The 23,523-nt window shown below is 40.3% G+C and overlaps 1 protein-coding gene across 6 annotated transcripts in view; it reads right to left on the reverse strand.

The window, feature by feature from the left end:
• Positions 1–22,136, reverse strand: part of DCLK2 (doublecortin like kinase 2) — a 143,525-nt gene extending 121,389 nt beyond the window's left edge. For 2 of the 6 annotated variants that reach the window (XM_045996240.1, XM_045996220.1), the window contains exons 1-2: positions 21,442–22,126; positions 3,683–4,017 (exon numbers count right to left, since the gene is read on the reverse strand). In XM_045996240.1, the coding sequence (XP_045852196.1) occupies positions 3,683–4,017; positions 21,442–21,862 (756 nt within the window). In that variant the 5' untranslated portion in view covers positions 21,863–22,126. Of the gene's footprint in view, positions 1–3,682; positions 4,018–21,441 lie in introns of all 6 variants that reach the window. The other 4 variants (XM_045996249.1, XM_045996232.1, XR_006816906.1 and 1 more) reach the window with 3 other exon arrangements.
• Positions 22,137–23,523: the final 1,387 nt, after the last annotated feature.

The raw sequence follows: 23,523 nt of genomic DNA on the forward strand, positions 1-23,523 counted from the left end.
ACATTTTTTAAACCTCTCCGTTTTAAACATCAAAAGCACCATCACATTGATTTCATTCATTTTTTTAGAGACTGAACATTTTTTATACTTTGTATTCCAATTCTATCTTTTCAAATTGTGTCATCTTTTATTTGTCTTGGCATTACAGTATTTTTTATATTAAACTACTATGACTCAATATAAAAGATATAAACCTTGCTTATGACACCCAGAAGTTTTTATTTTGTATGTTATCCAACCAACCTCTCCCTTGTGATTTTGCACAATTTTTATGCTTAGAGAATCCTCTCCCATTTGAACCTAACTATTGACATATTTTCTTTTACTTCTTTTGTTTCATTTGACATCTATATTTTTAAAACACCTGGAATTTATTTTTGCTATAGAATGAGGAGGATGATTTAATATCTGGTAGTGTAAGAACCCATTAATCATTGTTTCCAAATTTTCTCCCTCTTTTTCCAGATTAGTTTTTGAAATCACTTAGGTATTCATCCTCCCCAAAATCTCATTTAGATTCTTATTGAAATTGCAATAAAACTACAAATAAAAATCAGGGAGAATATGTAGAAGAATGTTGAATACTGGTGCTGTCAGGCGATTATCCCACACCTGTCATAGATAATAACTTCCCGCGTTGTATTTGTTTACGCCAATACATTGGCTTTTTGTTTCAGATAGTATTTCTTAGAAGTGTATTAGAGAATTCACCCTCCATTTATTACTAAATCTTTAACTGAATGTCAGCTTTGTATTTTGTCAAACGCCTTTGTAGCCTTTCTGGGATTCTGGATGCCATTATGCTTTACCCTCTGGATCCCATGTATGAACAGTTTTCTTAACAGTAAACCGTCCTTTAGTTCCTGTCATTAAGTCCTACTCTTAGCAGTATTGTCTTCTTTAACATGTGGATAATCTGAGGTTGCTTATGCTTTAGTTAACATTTTTATGTATTGATATTTCTAGCCTGGAATTTTTCTGAAGATAATTTTGGATAATTATTAAAATTTCAATGCTTGCCCATTTCAATTAGATGTTCAACTTCTGTATTCCACTTCCATTTTCCCTGAGCAATATTCATTTAGAGATTTCCAAATCTGGGTCTCAATTTTTAAAATCTCACCTGCATTTACTGTTCATATGCCATTCAGGTTGTTGAATTTGGCATATTTATGATTTCCATTTTTCTTTTTGTTAGGCGTCTTAAGTGTTTGTCTCTACATTTCCGGTCTTCCTGTGTCAACCCAGAATTAGTTGTTTGAATTACCAGATCTTTTAGTCTATTTCATTTTTATTTGCTTGCAGAACGGATCTTAAGGTGTTTTGCGTTGTGTTGTGCTGTTAACTCAATCTATAAAGTGTCTAATTCCATTCATACTGTGAACCTATCTTGGACAGGCTGCTATGAAGTGTTGTGCCTTCCAATCGTCAAGTTAATTAATTAATCAGAAAAGTCATAACTTCATTATGATCTACTGGAATTTTTAGAACTTATTTTTTAAATTTTGTTAATGTTTCAGGAAACAACTGACTGACTAGACCTAGTGTTAGGAAATTAGAAAAGTACTTTAACTGTGTTTTCCCAGAAGGCACTGCTCCAGTGTTTCTCAGCACTATATGAGCTAAACACTTCAGAATAAATTAAGTGTGTTATAGGGAAAAAACAAAATGGAATGAAGAAACAAACTGGATGCTGGAAACTATAATGTCTAACACAATGTAAATACAAACAATTTAACTTTATTGAAATTAGGAAAAAATACACCTCAGAAGAGTCTTTCTCTTTAGGAATGATAATCTGATTGTGGCAAAACTATATTCATGCATTCTTGAAATATGCTCAATTTTTCTTCTTTAGCCCATGAGATTTCCCAGTATATAGATTTCCTGGTATATATTTGGCTTGCCTTTTCCTGTGTAATTTTTGTATATTTTTCAGAAATGCTGATTAATGGGGCACCTGGACAGCTCAGTTGATGTCCGACTCTTGATTTCAGCTCCGGTCATGATTTCAGAGTCATGGCAGCGAGCCCTGCTTTGGCCTCTATGCTGCATGTGGAACCTGCTTCAGATTCTCTCTCCTTTCCCTCTGACCCCAATTCCCACACACATACACACACCCCTCTCTCTTAAAAAACAAACGAACAAAAAAGAAATGCTGATTAATTGCCTCCCTTGTGCCCTATGAAATTATATGGGCATTCTTATGAAAGCCATTTTCCGTATTATATGTAGGTGGGGAGGAAAGGCTTTTATAAAAATGTTAAATATCTTTAATTTTGACTCCTGTGATTTACCAAACCCTAATGACTCTACTAGTCAATAGGTGTTCTTATTCTTAAACGGAGAAGATCTTTTGGATGTTAGTGAAACATAGACTTCTGAGGGAAAATGTAAGTTGAAGAGGCTTCCCTCAGAAGTCTACGTTTCACTAACATCCAAAAAATGAATAATGCAATTAAAACATGGGCAGAAGACATGACTAGACATTTTCTCAAAGAAGGCATCCAGATGACCAACAGACACATGAAAAGATGCTCAAAATCGGTCATCATCTGGGAAATACAAATCAAAAGCACAATGAGGTATCATTCACACCTTCAGAATGGTTAAAATAAAAAATGCAAGAAACAGCAAGTTTTGGTGAGGATGTGGATTAAAAGGTGCTCTCTTGCACTGTTGGTGGGATTACAAACTGGTGCAACCACTCTGGAAAACTACATGGAGGGTTTTTTTTTCCAAAAAGTTAAAAAGAGAACTACCCTATGATCCAGCAATTGCGCTAGGAGGTATTTACCCAAAGAATACAATAATACTAATTCAAAGGGATAAATATACTTGGATGTTTATAGCAGCATTGTCAACAAAAGCCAAATTATAGAAATAGCCCAAGTGTTCATTGACTGATGAATGGATAAAGAAAATGTGGTGTGTGTGTGTGTGTGTGTGTGTGTGTGTATTATATAAGCATATATATTTATATAGATAAAAATACATATATAATAAAAATATTACTCAGCCATAAAAAAAGAATAAAATCTTGCCATTTGGAACTACATAGTCGAAGCTAGAGTGTTTATGCCAAGCAAAATAAGTCTGTCAGAGAAAGACAAAATACCATATGATTTCACTCATATATGGAATTTAAGAAACAAAACAAAGGGAAATAAGAGAGAGAGATGCAAACCAAGAAACAGACTCTTAACTACAGAGAACAAACTGATGGTTACCTGTGAGTTGGGGAGGTGAGTTGGGGGATGGGTTAAATAGGTGATGTGGATTAAGGAAGGTACTTGTGATGAGCACCCGGTGTTACATAGAAATGGAAGTGTTGAATCACTAGACTGTACACCTGAAACTAATATCACCCTGTATATTAGCTAACTGGAATTTAAATACAAAGTAAAAAAAAAAAAAAAAAAAGGATAAGTTGTTTACATTTCCCTTTCAGTGACCATAAGAAGTACAGATTTCCCAATATACACTTTTGAGGCATTTGGATAAAGACATAGGTTAGGCACTCACATTTTTCATGATACACGCTAATACAGACACACACATCTCACGTAGGAGTATTAGAATAATTTCTAGCAGACTATGAAATGCTTTGTTAAATACGTAACCACCGTGATGCATGGGGAGTTCAACAGTGAGATGGAGGGCTGGGGGCTGGTTAACCTACCTGCTTTCCGTCCAGCGTGCAGAGCCTCTTGACCACTCCCGAATCTAGTTTAATGGCTTCGGTGATGTCTGTCAACACCTGTTCAAAGGAATGAGCAGTCTTCTTATTTAGAAGGATCCGCACCGCTTTTCTAGGCTTCACTCCACTTCGAATCACAGTCACTAATTTGGGTTTGATGAAATCTTTACTTTCCTTCACTTCACTTTTCACTGAGGAGGGAGCAGCCAAGGCTCGTGTTGTCCCACCCTTGATGTTCACAGACCAGTTTGGATTAACATTTTTGGTGTAATCAACTTTACGAAATGGTTCATTTGATGCACACACGTAACTCTCACCTAAAAGGCAAAAAATCAGTTTAATTAGCGTGATTATCCCCACCACAGAAGCACTGTCTCTTAAGAACAAATGCTGGAGACCCATTAAGTGAACTCCTAAACGTAACAGGTGCACTGCAAGGGGAATTCACATCTTTTTCCTTTGGCATTCTTCCCATTCTCCTTTTCTATTTAAACATCTAAATTGGTTTTGAGAGAGAGAATAACACACATTATAGCTTGAAAAGCACTAGACAAATGAAACAAGAGAGACTAGGGCTTTATTCTGATCAAATATGTGACCCTGGGTAACTCCTCTGCACTTTGATTCTCAATACCATTGTCTGTAAAGTGAAGCTGTTGAATCAGGTGAGTTCTAGAGTACTTCCTAATTCCAAAAATCTATTAATTAACTTAAAAAAAATCTCATTCTGGAAGAAATAATTATCACAAAATAACATATTCATATAAAGAAAGAAAACTATTTTTCTCCTTACAATCACAAAATTTCAGTCCCAATTGAAGAATGATTACTCCATCTACACATACCTCCTAAAATATATTTAGTCATAGTATCATTTACTCAATTAATGAATTACTGCAAAAATGAAGGAAGAGTTCTGACAGCTTGAAGAAATTTACCTCAGGCATTTTATTTATTAAAGAACGTGAATTTAAATTTTTATTTTATTTTATTTTATTTATTTGTCAGAGGGAAGGAGAGAGAGAGAGAGCACACAGGCAGGCAGAGGTGGAGAGAGAAGGCTCCCTGCCGAGCAAGGAGACCATGCGGGACTCGATCCCAGGACCCCGGGATCATGATCCGAGCCGAAGGCAGCGGCTTAACCCACTGAGCCACCCAGGCGTCCCAAGAACGTGAATTTAAAATAATTAGTTCAAAGAGACAAACTTCTCTTTATCTACTTAAATGGTAAAGGATGTTAAATAGTTTAAAATGATGTGTCTGGGTGGCTCAGTCAGTTTAGCTACTAGCTCTTAATTTTGGCTCAGGTCATGATCTCAGGGTAGCCCCACACTGGGCTCTGTACTCAGTGAGGAGTCTGCTTCTCTCCTCCTCTCTCCCTGCTCCCTCTGCCCCTCCCCCCACTCATGCATGCATGCAGGTGCTCTCTCTCCCTAAATAAACAAATAAATCTTTTTGAAAAACAAATAAAATGTGTTCAATATTCATGCAGACTTCGACTTCTGCTTAATTTTTATTAAGTAAAACATAAAAACTGTACTATTTGTTGACCGGTTTACCAACTCAATGTTCATTAATTTTAAGTTCCAAAATTAGAGGTTGAAAAGTAATGATTTTTATAAGGTTGAAAATCATAATTCATAATTATATGTTTTAAAAATCACACTTTTCTTTCAGGAGACTCAGAAGTCACCTAATCCTTTCATTCTCACCTGCTTGGCATACAGGGCAAGATTTTCTAAGATTTTCTCTAAGATAGTTTCTAACTCAAAAAGAATCCAGTATTTTTTCACATATTCAGTGTAACAATCTCACTATTGATAGAATAATCATATGATACAAGCATTAAGGGCTTTTCATGCTTGAAATGAAAATAACCAAAATGGTGAAAGGCAATGCCTAAGAATAACCCATTAATATAAATATAATATTTAACTATTATCAGGATGTTCTTAAAATCCTAATGAATAGATAACTTAAAGACTCCCAAAGGCACACGAACAATTCAATAAAAGATCAGGCATATAAGAAGGGTCTAAAAAGAGGAGTAATGCCTTCCGTTAAACGTGTAATTAGGCCACTGTGTAAGAAAACTAGGCAACTAGCCACAGGCTCTTCTGCTGCTTCCACACCAGTAATCGGAAAACTGGCATAACCATCACCATTTAGTTAGAGATTTTCCATCTCTGTAGGTTTATCTAAATGACTTTTCACAGTGTAATCATCTGGGAAAATGGCATGTAATTTCAAATACACATATGAATTTAATAAAACAGAACTATACATCACATGCGTGTATTTACAAGCAAAAATAAACACGATTTTGCTTTAATTTTATAGAGAATACAAGTCTCACATTGAAAAGCTCTAAATAAAATTTAATTGTATGTTCTGATTCAAAATATTAAGATGGAAGAAAAAAAAGGAAATTTCAGCAAGAGACAGTGATTTTTTTCCCCCTAAGGGTAGGGAGAAGTCAGCTGGAAAAAAGTCTTCCCCAATATAAAGTGAAAACACAATGATAAAAGGAAACAAAACAAGAGCAAATTTAGTATGTCAGATTTCCTTGATCAACTCTGCATAGTTGACATATCAATGAGGCAAGCTGCCTTTTAAATTCATCTGTATTTTACCTGTATTAGGTAAAGGAAGTCTGTCTTTTGTTTATGGTTACAGATACATTTTAATTCCCTCCTTCTCTCCCCTCCTCCCTTCATACGGTTTCTATTAAAAATGTGTAGATCAGTTCTATAAAATGTAAAGTTTTGAACCACAGATACCCATTTTGGCATTCTTGGCATACAACATTTCAGCAAAAAAGGTTCAAGACACAGTTTTGAGGTCACACCTGTGTTTCCATATACTGGGCACATGAAACCCTATAGCAAAGATGTCATACCTTGAAGACCATAGCAACCAAGATACCCAGGCTAGCTTCCCTTGTTATGTTCCCACCCTGATCAATCTCCTGATGGTAATTTTGTCACTAACATAGATTTGCCTATCAAGAGAGAACATGCTGACAAAAGAATTTAAGATTTTGCTTCCTTGGGCAGTTACAGCTCTTGCTGTTAACCAAATAATAAATTATTGTTCTGTTAGGTACTAGGCATCTACAAGACTGATTACAAGCAATTAGCTTCTAATCCACCAGATTCTTGCTACTGTAGAGATTCTGGTTTAAGATTTGTTATCCCCCTGCCAACTTGTCACTTTCCCCTTCCTCCCCATCCTGGTAGAAACATCACTTTCTACTGAAACTTACTCAGCTAGAAACCTAGGCATCACCCTTCATTCTTCTGGCTTCCCTACATACTACATTCTGACATCAAGTTCTACCCATCCTCTTTTCTAAATATTTCTCAAACTGTCCACTTTCTGTGCCCTTACTGCCACCCACTTGCTACTTGGATCAATGCAAGAATGTTGGTTTCTGCTCATTCCCCAATACCATAACAAACAGCAGTCCATTTTATGCTATTGATATAGCTGAAAAAGTGTACCCTCAAGTAATGAGTTTTGACATCCTGATAAAATACTACATTCTGAAAGGATTTTTAAATTTTTTGTCAATACATAGTAAAATTACACTGACCCAAAGAAGGAAAAGATAAGCATCTCATTTATAAATTAATATTTATAGTAATAATAATAAACTAAGCTATAAATAGGTATATGTGTGTGTGTGTACACACACACACACACACACAGGATGAACATGAATATATGAAAAATAAGCCTGTCTCTGAAGTCCAGAATTCATCTGACTTTAACAGCTGGATCTCATTATTATTATAAGCTGGTCTGATGCCCACAGTCATACCTGTGTTCTTCGCTGGGATATAATCTCAAATAATATCTGTATCAAATAAAGTCACTCGGAGACTATGATAAGGTGCCACAAAAACAAGTTCACTGTGCAACCCACAAAATACCAGACATCCTCCTGTCACACTCATTGAATGACTACCACGGCCTTACCAATTACAGCTTTTTCCTCAATCTATTCTGTGTTCCCTCTAAGTTTAATGAGACACTCAGTCACAGAATTGTCCTTCCTTCTAACAGCACCCAATACAGAGCAAGTCCTTGCTTCCCCAGATCCTCTGAAATTATCCAATCAAAGCCCATATTTTATGACAAGTCAAACACCTTCTTACTGAGATGCCCCATGGTATCATACAACGTGCATTCTCTTCCCTGCAGTGAACTGTAAACTCAACCTGTTCAACTATAGGTATCTTTTTGATGGTCTCTGGCTGAAGAGAACTGAGATACACACACACACACACACACACACACACACACACACACTCTCATTCTCTTTCTCTCCCTCTTTCCAATAACAGTTCTTTGACCACATGGGGAAGTCATTTTGGAAATTATGATAATGTGAATACTAAATACAAAGAAAATTTGTTTTATATATGGAAAGAAGATGGATAAAAGCATAAGGTGGTTATAAAACTTAACTGTTTTCATCCACAACACAGAATGGAAAGTTTTTGAATTTCCTTGAAGACACTACAGTGACATGGATCTGGCTTATCACTGATATGTGTTCAAAGACACTTTACTTTGTAGTTAGCAGACTGTCAAATTAAGTGCCTACAGTTGTGTAAACAACCTGCATATTAACCATTAACGTTCATCTTTACTCAACCCAAGAATCTGCCTCCTCTAAGAGGCAAGAGGTTATTATATGCTAGGAACTCTCCAATGTCTTGTCTCTGAAAGCCTTCATCCTCACAAATGTATTCAGACGGTGCCAATTTCTCCCACCTTGTCTCCCTTTGCAGTAATAGGGTAGCCACCTCCTACTGGACGTTGAGTACCACGTTTCTGTGTCCTCATACTGCAGTTTCAGGGACATTCTTCTCTCCTCCATTTCACGAGGCAGCCCTCTCTACAAGATTAGATACACATACTTCCCACCTTAAACACACACAAATCCTCCCCCTCTTCATTCCTCATCCCACTCTACCTAATGTGCTTTTGGCTTCCATTCACTGCTGAATTAAACACACACACACACACACACACACACACACACACACACACACACAAAACTCTCCGCATCTGTTTTTTCCCCCACTTCCTCACCTCTTATTTGCTCTTAAGCTACTGTGGCATCACTTTTGCTCTCTGCATTCCCCTGGCTGCAACACCCTGATCCCTGAGCATGTCTTTCCTAACTGCCAAAATGCAAAGCACATCTTCCAAACTCACTGGGTGTCTTCTGAGGGCACTGGACACTAGTCATGATTCTCTTCTGCAAATCCTTTTTCCCTTAGCTTCCACAGTCTGATTTTTTTGCTTTATACCTCTTACTTCTTTTGATCTGCTTTTCAGAGTCCTCTTCTCCTATTCATCTACTTCATCCTCCTTATACTCTCTGTGGGCAAGTGCATCCACTCCATGGCTTCATACCCCACCTATATCCCGAGGATGTTTCCAGCCTAGTCCTTTCTCTTGAATTCAAGCCACTTACTGAACACCTCTACTAAGATTATCTATGGATATCTCACATGCTACTGTCTAAAACTAACTTCATTCCCCATTACTGCCATCTTGACTCAAACTCTCTTCTTCCTGAACTCCTCAACTTACTGAATGAAATCACCACCTATATAGTCATCCAAGCAAAAATCAAGACTCCTGCTTCTCTTCTCCCTTTCCCACATTCAGCAGAATTGACAAAACTCTTGAGCTTGGTCTACGTACCTCTGGAATCTCTCCTCTTTGACTCTGCCTTCTTTCATTTCTCCTTGGATTAAAGTAGTTAAGTTCTCTGTGGGGCCTCACCCCCTCATCCCCCACATAGCTGTCACAGCAAATTTTTAGAAATGTGGAGCTGATGTCTTTTGCCTGCTTCACTGCCTTTAGAATAAAGACCAAACTCCTCAGCACATCACACACTTCCACCCTCATCTCCCACCACATTCCCACAGGTTCCTAAGTTAGTTTCACAGCAGTATATTTGCAATTTCCTTCTAAACTCATCATACTCTCTTATTTTCATTACTTCTTATATGTCTAAAATAACCTTCCTCCTCTTCTCATCTTGTCTCTTTTTAACTGACCAGTCAAGATTAATCACTCTTGGCAAGGAGGTAAGGCAATAGGAATTTTCATACATTGCTAGAAGGATTTTAAATAGGTTCAATCACCTAGAAAAACATTATCTAGTACTACGTTTACAACATACACATCATATGACCCAACAATCCACCCCAGGAAAATATGCTGGAAAAACTCATGCACGTAGACCCTAGTGTGTATATGCAGAAGCAGGGCTCAACAGCCAAAGAGGAAACATCAATCCACATGTCCCAACAACAGAAGAACAGACACAGAGACTGTGGTGTTGTCTTATGTACAACTATACAGTATTGAAAATGAACAAGCAAGAACCATTAGGAACAATCTGGATGAATTTTACCAACAATGGTAGGAAAAGATGACAAAAGAATACATGTAGTAGGATTCAATTTCTCTAGAGTCCAAAACAGAAAAAATTAAACTGTATCAATCAGGGATGCCTTTATTGGTGGTAAAAACAGAGATAAAAGCAGGAGTCAGGCCTCTGTTATCTTGGGAAGAATTGGAACTAGGAAGGGACACAGGAAGATCTTCTCAGATTCTGGCAAAACTCTGTTTCTTGACGTGGCTGGTGTTCCTAACAACTCACTGGGCCATACATATTTTTGAATCTTCATAATTTTAAAAAATAATTTAAAAAATTACATTCTCATAAAGTATCCTTTTCTGAGCTTACAAAGTATCAATTTCTCATAATCATTTATTCTTTCTTTCTCTCTTCCAATGGTTCTTGGTGGAGAATTTTTTTAATCAGCTGATTTTGCTGTAAAAGTATAGATGCTCAGAACTTACCACAGTTCAACTGAATCACTAGACTCACCAGATGGTGGGACCAGAATATGTAGGTAAGGATTTTTAATTTCACAGGTGACTCTGGAAACAACCTCTCACTACAGACCACTGCCTAGACTGGAAACTCTTTGAAAAAAAAACAAAACAAAACTGTATCTTTTTCATACTACCCACATCTAGCACAACACCTGGTATGTAACAGGTACTCAAAACATGTTTGTCAATGTAATGACAAAAATGCAAACTTAGAAATCTCATGGTTTGGATTTGCATTACTTCTAGGTAAAACATTTGCACAGTATATTGTTGACACAGAATGACCCCAGAAGGCTCAGGGTCAAGCTGCTGAAAGATGTCATGCATGGCTGGAGACATTCTTAGATCATGCCAGCCCACCAAAATGCAACCTAAGGCATATATGGAAATAAGCAGGATATGAAGGCTGCCTAGTATCTACTAAAATTTTTAATTCATTTTGGACCATCAAAGCATCAAGAGTCCAGGGCACATGCTTACTTATTTATTTTTTTAAAGTCAAGTACAATTAACATACAGTGTTGTATTAGTTTCAAATGTATAGGGTACTTCTCAGTTCAATAAATGTAATGTGTCTTTCAATCAATGGAATATGCACGCATGTACTTATATATAAAAAATATATATTTTTAATATACATGAATGTTTTTAATAGCTAAATCATAGTAATTTGTCAACATTTAAATGTCAATTTACTGTTAGAAGTTACAAATAGTTACATGTAACCGTATGTAGTTGGAAATTCAAATACAGTGTGTTTCACTAGCCTACTTTTTATCAGTTCCTATAAAGTATCTCATCCACTTCTGTTAAAATATTTACATTAACTGCCTAACCCCAGTAATTATTTTGTAATTACAAACTATTTTGACATCCATGGCAGGAAATGAATTATACAAAATGTGGACATTGAGACTATGACATCACTTGGAATGGAAGCAAGCCCTGAACTTTATGATACACGTCTAAAGTGCAAAGGCTCAGGCGCCTGGGTGGCTCAGGTCATGATCTCAGGGTCCTGGGATCGAGCCCCGCATCGGGCTCTCTGCTCTGCAGGGAGCCTGCTTCCTCCTCTCTCTCTGCCTGCCTCTCTGCCTACTTGTGATCTCTCTGTCAAATAAATAAATAAAATCTTTAAAAAAATAAATAAATAAAGTGCAAAGGTCTTCAAGCTTAGAGAAAAGACCCCTTCCCACACATGCAGACTTAAATATGATAACATAAAAATGGAAAGACAAAGACAAATGAAAGCTTGCCTGACACTATAGATCTAAGGTTAGTAATAATCTTAGGAACCTTAATTCTTTCCTAACTTCTAAAACAGAGGGAAAATTTGCTTCCAAAGACATATAACTAAGAAAAATAAATCTGGGTATGCTGCATCTACAAAATGGTTTGATGTCCTTCACAAGCACAGCATTTGTGAGGCTGTCCTACTGGGTGGATTAAAATGTGCTTATCTCCATCTAAAGCACACGAGAGATGAGTTCCCACGCCCATCTGGTTAAGAAAAATACAGGGTGAGGAAAAAAAAGACTGATTTATTATTCTTTTGTGGCAAACAACTTAATCTTTTTTTTTTTTTTCACCCAACTGTACAGAACCGAGAATTTAAACTAACTGGGGATCAGCAGAGTTAACCAAAGTGCACTGCTCTGGCCTTGAAGCCTATCCCACTCTACGTGCTTTTGCTGTGTCCCTGGACCATTGCTGTTGCATTCACAAAAAGAATGTAACAGCCTTTGCCTAGGGGCAAGACTGAGGACACAAAATGAGATTTCATCTCGAAGACCAATGCTCTTTTAATACCTCTGAAGGCAACTGGCTGAACCAAGTCATGTCTTCAAGTCTCATCCAGCAGTATAGTCTATGATACATTCCATTGAGAAAGGCGTACAAAAATGACTTTGAACGTCTGAATATCTATGAAGAAGCATGGCCAGAATCCATGTTTCAGTGTTGAAATTTCAGAGAAGTTTAACTGAAGACCAAAAAAATTAGGTAAAAGTAGAAACAAAAATCCTACTCACGAACCAAAAAGCTTTATAAAGCTTACCAGCTGAAAAAGAAATTGCATCTCCTCTCCTGGTAGGATGGAACCTACAAACCATATCCAGTATCTGTTTTTTGTTCCTCACGCCTAGGGCAAGCATATTCCATAATTTACAAGAGTTCACCCTGACAATTTTAATTCTGTGCTTATTTTGATGATAAAACTTAAAATGTTTATATCATCCTATTCTGGAATATGTGAACAACTGCTTATCAATCAAAGATAGCCAGACCACTCGGTGTCCAGCTTCAACTCCTTTGGTACCAAAGAGTAACTTTGCTGGGAGTTAACGAGGAAAAAGAGAAGTGGACTTAATCTCTGTAAAAGATGTGTTCACAGTAGGTTAAGACCAGAGGATGTAATTTCACCTGTAGGAGTGGAGCTTTATTAACCATCCAAAACTGACTCCTTACATGGCATTCTGAAATACAGCACACTGAACTCAGGATTCAGTACCATCGTCACATTTGGGAATAACTTAGTTTGAGCAACTAGTATCTGCAGCTTTACACGGCTGCTTTTTATATTTTCATTGATTATGTGGTTTTGTTGATATTTACATTATCAGTTTGTTTACGTTGTGTTGGTGTATAGGACCTATAGTATAAGAATATACTTTTATATCAGTCTTTCTACATATTTAAGTGATAATGTAATTAAAATAATTAAGGCAATACTGAACTTCTACAAGTTAGTTGTTAGATTTTTGCATTGGTCTTCATGTGTAAGTGGCCCAAATATTGCAAAAGTTTGAGAAACACTACAATCTTACAGATGTTAAGGAAGAGAGAAAACTTCAAACAAAATGTGCCCATCTAATATTTCTCTTTTTTTTTAGAGGGGGCAGGGGCAGAGGGTGAGGAAGAGAGAGAATCTTAAGCAGGCTCCATGCCCGATGCAAAGCTCAACACAAGACTTGATCTCATGACCCCACTATCATGACCTGAGCCAAAATGAAGAGTCAGACGCACAACCAACTGAGCCACCAAGACATCCCCCATCTAATATTTCTAAAGCAACTGAGGCATAATGGATCAAGGGTCAGTCCTTCAACTGGTTCATCATCTAAGCAGAGGTAAAACTTTCCTTAACAGAGTTACCCCAACTTCTGGAGACCCTTCCTTAATATCTTCTTCTTTTACCCCCAATTTTCACTGTGAGTCTGAGAAGAAGACTTGGTCCTACTTTTAAGCAAGTGATTGATAAGGAAGATGGCTCAAAAAGATTCAATGCCAGGGTGCACCTGGGTGGCTCAGTCAATTAAGCATCTGACTCTTGATTTTGGCTCAGGTCACAATCCCAGGGTCTTAAGAAGGAGCCCCAAGACAGACTCCATGCCCCGCAGAGAGTCGGGTAGAGAGTCTCTCTCTCCCTCCTTCTCTGCCCCTCCTCAGTCTCTCCCCACATGTTGTCTCACAAATAAATAAATATTTACCAAAAAAAAACAAAAAAAGATTCAGTGCAAGTGAGGAAAGATTCAGATGCCAGATGCTTGCCCAAAAAAGAGGTGATGTTTAAAAAAAAAAAAAAAAAGAGGTGATGTTTACAGAATAGAAAGGAAGGGGAAATAGTAAACTATGACCACTGTCTTCAAATGTCTGAAGAGCTGCCATGTAAAAGTCAATAAGCCTTTTGTAGCTCCAAATGGTGGCTCTAGAATATAGCAGGGAGGTTATAAGGACAGAAATTTTGGGTTAAGATGCTGAGGACCACCACCATTTATCAAAGAGCCACTGCAGGCTAGGACTCCGCTAAGTGTTTTATACACATTATAGGGTTCATGCAGAGCCTTCCATCTATTGGCCTTGATCATTAAACTACTGAAATGGGTTCACATCAGGCTATTTTTCAAGTTCTTTCTCTCTCAGAGGCTTGATGAACATGAGTATAAACTGTAGTAAAATTCCTTTTCTTCTTTTCTTTATTCTGAGCCAATGAGGCAAAATACTGTTAAGTAAAAAGACCAGGATGATGGACAAATGTATTGGGGAAGAGAGCATCATCAGTGCCTGGAGGAAATAATTATAATTATTATTTAAAACTTAAAGTAACCTAAAATTTGTAAAACATACAGAGTGAAGGAAGAGATAAATCAGTGAAGATATTTTAAAGCTGTTATTATGAAGGGCACCTGGATGGCACAGTCAGTTAAGAATCCAACTCTTGATTTCAGCTCAGGTCTTGATCTCCCAGTCGTGGGATCAAGACCCACATCAGGCTCTGCACTCAGCTGGGAGTCTGCTTCTGTCCCCCTCTCCCTTCCTCTGCCCTTCCCCCTGTGCTCGCTCTCTCTCTCCCCCTCTCTAAAATAATTAATATTCAAAACTTTCATTGTGTTATATTTTGGTTGCAAATTACAATTTAATCAATGTATAAACAATAAATAACATAGCAGGTCATATCTGGAGATTATTTTAGTCACTTTGAGATGTTAGCAAAGGTTATAGTGTAATCAAAATTACTTAAATTACAAGATGGGATTGGGAGGGAGACAAATCATAAGTGACTCTTAATCTCACAAAACAAACTGAGGGTTGCTGGGGGGAGGGGGGTTTGGAGAGAGGAGTGGGGTTATGGACATTGGGGAGGGTATTGCTATGGTGAGTGCTGTGAGTGTGTAAACCTGCGATTCACAGACCTGTACCCCTGGAGATAAAAATACATTATATGTTTATAAAAAAATTTTTTTAAAATTACTTAAGTTGATCTCACAGCCAATTTTTTCCTATTCCTTCAGTCTACAAAGTAGCAGCTTCTGATAAATTACAGTATGCTTAGTCTACTGCCTTATTTTTCCTCTGCAAATCTAGCCAACTGTCCAGTCTTAACTAAGAAAGGTTTTTAAAGACATCTATATCCACCTATTCCCACATATTAAAAAAATCTAAAAATGGCACAAGAGTAAAATAAATCATTGTGCTAGAGGTATTTATTGCATGGGACAAAGAAATGAATAAAACAAAACAACTGTGGTCCCAGCCCACAAAAGGTTTATGATTTTCCCTTTCCTGAGAATGTTTTATGGAGAGGAACCTCCTACAAGTTATTGAGGGTTCTAAGAATTCTATCTAAACCTGGCCGACTTTTTTTTTTTCCAGATTTTATTTTATTTATTTTTAAATATTTTATTTATTTGACAGAGAGAAATCACAACTAGGCAGAGAGGCAGGCAGAGAGAGAGGAGGAAGCAGGCTCCCCGCGGAGCAGAGAGCCCGATGCGGGGCTCGATCCCAGGACCCTGAGATCATGACCTGAGCCGAAGGCAGAGGCTTTAACCCACTGAGCCACCCAGGCACCTCTCCAGATTTTATTTTTAAGTAATCTCTACACCCAACGTGGGGCTCACAACCTCAAGACCAAGAGTCATGTGCTTTACCAACTAAGCCAGCCAGGCATCCCTAAACCTGGATGACTCCTAGAAAGGGACATAGAACCAGACAGAGCCAAGATCATTTCTCTTTCCTACTCCCAGAAGCATTTCCTAAGATTACTGAACTTTAAAGGGGAAAGGGTCTTAGCAATTACCATCTCTCATTTACAAATGAGGAAACCGAGGTCAAAGCAACTATGCAGACCTATGCACAGACCTTATTTTGCAGCTGTACAAGATAATGCATTTTATTTCGGAACTCATACATGAAATATCCTAAAGCACAAATGCTGTAAGCAAAGGGAAGAGTTATCGTCTTGATCTCAGGCCTTGGCTCCAACATCGTTCCTCTGGAAAGCCTTGTTCATCATACTGCCCCACCTTCCTCCCATTTCATTCGCAGCACCTGAGCTAGAACCAATTTGTGTATGCTCATGTTCACGACCTCTCTCCCTCTAGAATGTGAGAATCTTGAGGAAAGAAACTTTCCCCTGGAACAGCACCTGGAACAAAAACAAACAGACCTTCAATCAACAGCTATCAGAGACCAGCATCCCTAAGGTCTGGGAAGAGACTTCATAGAGGCAATATTGGAAATGGGTCTTGAAGAACCTAAGAGCCTGCTGGAGAAGGCTTGCACACCTGAGATTCAATGTTAAACTGCCACATCCTATCATCATAAATACCTTTAATGTGTATTGCTTTTAACTTCTATGTGCAAATAACTTTTCACCCATGGGGTTTATGTTTCTTTCCTCATCATAACACATTTCAAACAAATCAGTTTCTATCATTACCATAAAAATCTCTTTCAGGGGGTGAGGGACTCTACCCTAAGTTGGGTTCTTACTGAGACTCATTTTTACTTAGAACTCTCTCAGTAACTATATTTTGGCTTAACATCTTCAAAGAAGCTGATCTAGGGGCACCTGGGTGGCTCAGTTGTGAAGCAACTGCCTTCAGCCCAGGTCACAGTCTCAGGGTCCTGGAATGGAGCCCGTCATCAGGCTCTCTGCTCAGTGGGGAATCTGCTTCTCCCTCTCTGCACATGTTCTCCCTCCCTCTCTCTCCTTCTCAAATAAATAAGATCTTGAAAGGGGGGAAAAAAAAAAAAAGATGACCTAACCAAACAGATTCAATAAACTAGGCTCACTAGAACCTTGGAAATGTCAAGTGCTTGATCACTTTACAGCCTTATTTTTCTTAAATTTTAATTAATCAAGCCAATTTTCAAGTTAATTTAATGGAATGATGGAATATCACTTACCAAAATAATCAAAATTCTTTCAGAAGCCAAAAAATCTGATGTTTGTTGTTGACAGGGGAGTAAAAGATCAAAATAACATAAAACAACATTTTACTTTGGAATGAGAGAGGCAGAGGCAGGTAGCTATTAATATTTTGACTCCTGGCAAATACTTCCCCAGAACCTTACACCCATTCCCTGCTTGGTGGCAGGACATTTACAATCTTGTCAGTTTTCTGGAAGACAGGGTCTGGGTAGGGAAAGGCAGCCTAAGCCATCATACATTCAGTATACTAACCACTTAGTGGAAAGGTATATGCTTTCATTCTACAAAGGATCTTAGAGAGGTAATCTGCCAACCTTTCATTTAATAGGAAAAGGCCCTAAAGCTCAGAGAACAAAGGTAATTTTTTTCTCAAATCCAGTCAGTAGATCCTAGGTAGCCTGACTTGATCAGGCAGTGTCTCTACTATCCATAGGCATGTTTCTTCAGGACATCAAAATTTTATAAATATAGCCAAATGTTCAGAAAGGGAGAACACTCATGAAACAAATACTAAGACTAAAAGGGCACCAGTATGGCTCAGTCTGAGAAGCATGTGATTCCTGATCTCAGGATGGTGAGTCCCAGCCCCATGTTGGGTATAGAGGTTAAATAAATAAACTTGAACAAACAGCTAAGGAATTCTGACTCTTAGCCCTTGACATGAGAACTTAAGAAAAAATCATCTGAACATCCTCAGTTGTCTATAAGCGATGCTATAAATTTGGCTGGCTCATGGTTTCAAGCAGCTAAAACTGATTTTCCCAATGCTGACTCACAGCCCTCCTCATAGAAGGTCCCCAACAGGTTTTAAAGAATAAACAGTATTACGGGGATGCCCAGCACCAACTCGGTGAAATTAATCCAGCAAGGGGAGGTAAACCAAAAGGCTGAAGATACCTGGTGGTTTAGTGAAGTAAAGGAGGAGTGCCAGCAAACACCTGAACACTGTTTTTAGTCTCCAGAGACTTTCAAGGTCAAAGGCAAAAGAAAAAATCTGGGCCATGCAAATTTCTTTTGTCATCTGAGTTCAATGGATTGGGGCTCTGAATGAGTGTTCATGCCCAGCTGTCTTGAGTCATCACTTTCTATTCTTCACTAAAAACATTTTAGAAAAACATTTTGGGAAAACAGTATCTCCTAAACTACAGATTTCATGGGATGGAAGAGGCAAAGAAGAGAATAGAACATAATGTTGTAAAAAAATACTATCAGAGAAACCTTACTAAAAATTAATTAAAATGGCCAGGGGCACCTGGCTGGCTCAGTTGGAAGAGCATGTGACTCTAGATCTTGGGGTCATGAGTTTGAGCCCCACAATGGGTAGAGAGATTACTAAAATAATAATTATAAAATTTAAAAAATGAAGTTTTAAAAATGAACTAAGATGAATTAGTCGATTTTGACCATATAGGCAACACCCATATGACTTGTACCTGTTTTTACTGGTACAAATAATAACTTTGCAGGTAGATTAGTTCTTCTAAATGATAAATCAGAACATTTGAGCATACGCTTTTAGCTGAAAGTTGAAACTATTTAAATTCTCAAATGATGAATATTAAGTATTGATGGCTCTTTCTTTCTTGAAAACTGCCTTGCACCAGGGTATTCCACTCATTTTGTTGGAACTCCAAGACCTAGACAAAGATCCATTGTCAGAAAGAATGTCACTATGACAAAAGAAGGGCACAAATTTTCTTCTTTTGCAGTAATTTTATTAAATACTGCTTGAAACAAGCAGGCAATTGGCTAGATTAGGGATATATTTCTGTTGTGCAAATATTTGTGTTATGCCATTATTTATCATATGGTAGTATAATTTGGACTTTATACATACTTGCAGTTCTCCATTCTCCAAAAATCAGTGAATAAATAACTGGAAGGAAATTTATCAACTTTCAATTTACTGCTGAAACTATACAGGTTTGACAACTAGACTCAATGAACCATGCAACACCTGGGCGATGACAAATTCAATGTACAATATGTGCTGTTATTAATTAATATGCATAATGGTCATCTTGACCACCACCCCATAATGATATTCATCTTTGGAGTATATTAATTTATGTAGCAAATACACTGTTAAAATTATTTGAGAGAAGGATATTAAAATTTTTATTCCTCTTCAGACCACATGATGCTCAGTATTCCAAAGAAATGGGAGTAATGAGTACTCAAGTAATAGGTATCACCTTGATTTCTCCACAGGGCTGTTAATCTAGCTCGGGTCAGTCCAAAAATGTTATTCAATTTTGAAATATCTAGGCAAATGTTGCTTTTAAGTATTTAATATGATAAAGAAGGCAAAAGAGTCCTTTTAACAATGTATCATTTTATTTATACTTCTCTGGCTGTCATCACCTCCTGAGGAAGCCTTTAAAACTAAAACACACAAGTGACCAAGAGAATGTATGAGGTCAAGAATACACACACATAGACTAAAGAGACAATTTCATTTAGGCTAGGTCCTCATCTAGCCAAGACAGAGTAAAACCTCTAGTAACAATGACCAAGTAGAGAAACTCAACCACTTCCAGGACTCCTCAGTATGGCCATATCGATTTATTAGAGGTGAACTGAAGATGAAAAGGCATATACTCAGATACCGTGTAACAAGGCATGTTGCGCATTTCCTCATGTGTAAAATGGGCATAAAGCCTTCAAACTATAAGAGAATATGATGAGATAATATAAGAAGAATTGTTGGTTAGGGCACCTGGGTGGCTCAGCTGGTTGAGCCTCCAACTCTTGGTTTTGGCTTGAGTCATGATCTCGGGACTGTGGGATCAAGCTCTACTTGGACTCCTTCCTCAGTGAGGAGTCTGCTTGAGGATTTCTCTCCCTCTACCTCTCCGCTGCCCCCTCCACTCTCTCTCCCTCTCTCAAACGAACAAACAAACAAAAAACAACTAAACCTTAAAAAGAAAAGAAAAAGAAAAATAGTTGGCTCAAAGTTCATTTCCTTTCCCTTCCACACCACTATTGCTATGACTACATGGAATGAGCCATTTGCATTAAGAAAGATGCATGAGAGCAAACTGTCTTTAAACACGCAGTCAGCATATACTTGGGTTTTGTCTCATTTTTATAGGTGCTGTTTAGATCTGGAAATGAGTTCTTAACTACCAGTAATGCCTTTTCACCCTGAAAGGAAAGAAGAATAAATACAGTATTGCAGGAATTCAAGGATGACACAACATACAGCCAAGCAGTCCCTTTGAGAAAAGCGTGGTTGACACTCTAGGATTACTCATTTATAATAGGCCCTAACTACTCATTCCAACATCCTCTATCATCCTAACTAACTACTTTCAATAGAAGAGGAGGCAGGAGAGAATGACCTGAGTTCACCTCATTACCAACCAAATGTGGAAAACCCTTCAGCACAGTGATTCTCAATCTTGGCTGCACTTGGCTCTACATCAAATCACCTGGGGAGCTTTTAAAGCTCCAACTGCCCAGATCACACCCCACATATCCGAATATCCAGGGGTAGGGTGCAGGCACCCATAATTTTTTAAAGTCCCCAGTGATCCAAGGTGCAGTCAAGGTTGAGAACCACTTTCTGGGATCACGCCTCCTGACCTCATGTAACTTCTGCTGAAAGCCAACCTAAAGCATTTCACAACCACAACTTCAGAGTACAGCAGGTCCAACAGGGTCTGAATGCTGGAACATCACTGATGCCAGCACTGAGCTCCAGAGGGCTGAAGGAAAAGCTTATTAGCAAGAGGGTTACCCAGAGCCTCACCTGAGAGCCACCTTTTCCAACAGTTTGTACTAAAAACAAAAACCCCAAGTTTACCAGTCTTAAGAGATGTCACCAAAGCCTGCTAGGATTTTTTTTTTCTTTTTTAAAGACAAATCTCTTGGAAAAGAGAGTATCTGGGGGAGCGCACCCCCCCCCCCCACACACACACAGACACACGGAGAGCCTATAGAAAAGCAGACAACCACACAATTCCCATGGCCGCCTAGAAAGCACCCGGTAAACTCCCCTCCGCGCAGCGCAAGCAGGCGCGCGCCAGCCTGTGGCCACTGCACCTGCTGTCGCGCTGGGCCGCACCTGCCGCGCCCGACCCTCTCCTCCTACCTTCCAGCAGCTCGTCCAGGCTGGTGACCTTCCGACTGCCGTCGATGGTGTAGATGGTGCGGACACCCTGGGGCAGGTTCACGTTGTCCGACAAGGAGCGAGTGAGCTCTATGAGCAGCGCGTCGAAGGACCGGAAGCGGTCGCTGGAGATGGCAAACACCAGGCCCTTGAAGTAGCGGTCCCCATTCCGGTAGAAGCGCGCCTTCTTGGCCTTCTTCTCTGAGCTCAGAGCCTGCAGGGTCCGCGTGCGGTAGAAGCTGCAGTGGGCACTGTGCGCTGGGCTAGGGATGAGCCCGTTCCCCTTGGGGCCCGAGCTGCTGCTGCCTCCCGAGGAGCTGGGCGCCCCTCTCCGCGACCCTGGTCGCGGCCTTTTGTCCCGTTCCTCAAAGTGCTCCAGCTCAATACTCCTGGTGCTGGCCATCGTGGCTGCTCTGAAGGCTCCCCCACCAAAAACGTCCCAGCCGAAGCCTACGGGTAGCCTAGCGTCAATGAGAGAGTCAGCTCAGGGACGTCTGACCGCGGGGGCCTCAGAGCGCCGGGACACCTGGCTGTAGCATCTCGCCCTCTCCTCGCAGGTGGGGCAGCTGAGCTGCGGAGGAGACGAATGGCCCGCGCCCCCCACCCCTACAAGTGGCCGCAGCGTCGAGCTGCCCAGCTCATTGTCCAGCGCGGCTCGCTCGGTCCCTCCCGCGGGGAGCCCCACGCCCCCCCCGCCCCGGGCGCCTTCTCCAGCCAGCCACGCCTCACAACTCCCGCCTGGGAGCCGGCCAGGAGCTGCAAAGTTGGGCCGCCGGAGGTTCGCCCCGGGCCCGCAGGCGCACACAAAGCTCGGGCGCCCGCCGCGGCTCGCGTCCGCCGGCGGCTCCCGGGAGGCTGAGGGGAAGGAAGGAAGAGGAGGGGGAGGAGCTGGGAGCGTGGGAGAGGCGCCGCGGGCCCGCAGGGGCGTCGCGCCTGGCCCCGGCCCGCCCACGAGCCCTGCCGGAGGCCGGGGATGCGGCGCCTCCGCCTGGCTTGCCCGCAGACCCTGCCTCGGTGGCGGCGCGCGCGGACTCTGGCTGAGAGGACAGTGCGGGGGCCCCTTCCTCCCACAGAGCCCGGCCCTAGCGGGAAATAATGCAGCCCGCCTCCCCGGCTGCCGGCCGGCCCAGCCCACCCGCGAGCATCCGCGCCCGACTCCGCGGCCGGCCCGGCCCGCTGGCGGGGCTGGAGGTGGTGGTGGTGGGGCTCCTGCCCCCCAAGGGCTGCGAAAGCCCGGGAGGGAGGGGGTGCGCGAGCAGGAGGGGCCGCACGGGTCAGCGCGGAGGCTCTGCGGCGGGAGAGGACCGACTCCTCCTGGGTCCTAGGCAGCCCCGCCCGCCTGACAGCTACAAGCCCGCGCTGCGCGCTAATGGGCGCAGCCGCGGCACGCGCGCTTCTGCTTGGGAAACGTAAACGCGCAGGCCAAAAAAACTACAAAGGAAGGAGATTCAAGGGCAGAGATCACATCCCTAACTAGCCTCCAAAGGAGGAACCGAGGCCAAACTAGGGCAGAAATTGGAAACATGACAGAGGGTTAGGGCACAAAATTTTATTTTTTAAAAGAAAAATTTGAAGCTTTATTTTAAGACCTTTGATAAAACAGTTTCCATTGCAGGTTTGCTAACATGCGATGTCGAGTAACTGAATGAATAAACGCTCAGAAGTTAATGGATTTTGAGGGATTTATTTAATCAACAAATATTTATTAAGAGCAAGCCATGTGCCGGCATTGTTTCCATCGCTGCTAATGCATTAAAAAAGGAAACAAATACCTCCCCCGCTCACGGTTAAGTGGTACTTAATGTTGTCAATTTGAGCTTCTTTTTTTTTTTTTTTTAAGATTTTACTTATTTATTTGACAGACAGAGATCACAGATAGGCAGAGAGGCAGCCAGAGAGAGAGGAAGGGAAGCAGGCTCCCTGCTGAGCAGGGAGCCCCATGCGGGGCTCCATTGGGATCATGACCTGGGCTCTATCCAAGGACTCTGGGATCGTGACCTGAGCCAAAGGCAGAGGCTTTAACCCACTGAGCCACCCAGGTGCCCCTCAATTTGAGCTTCTTAA

The sequence above is a fragment of the Meles meles genome, chromosome 2 (genome assembly GCF_922984935.1).
Source record: "Meles meles chromosome 2, mMelMel3.1 paternal haplotype, whole genome shotgun sequence".
In the NCBI taxonomy this organism is placed as follows: Eukaryota; Metazoa; Chordata; class Mammalia; order Carnivora; family Mustelidae; genus Meles; species Meles meles.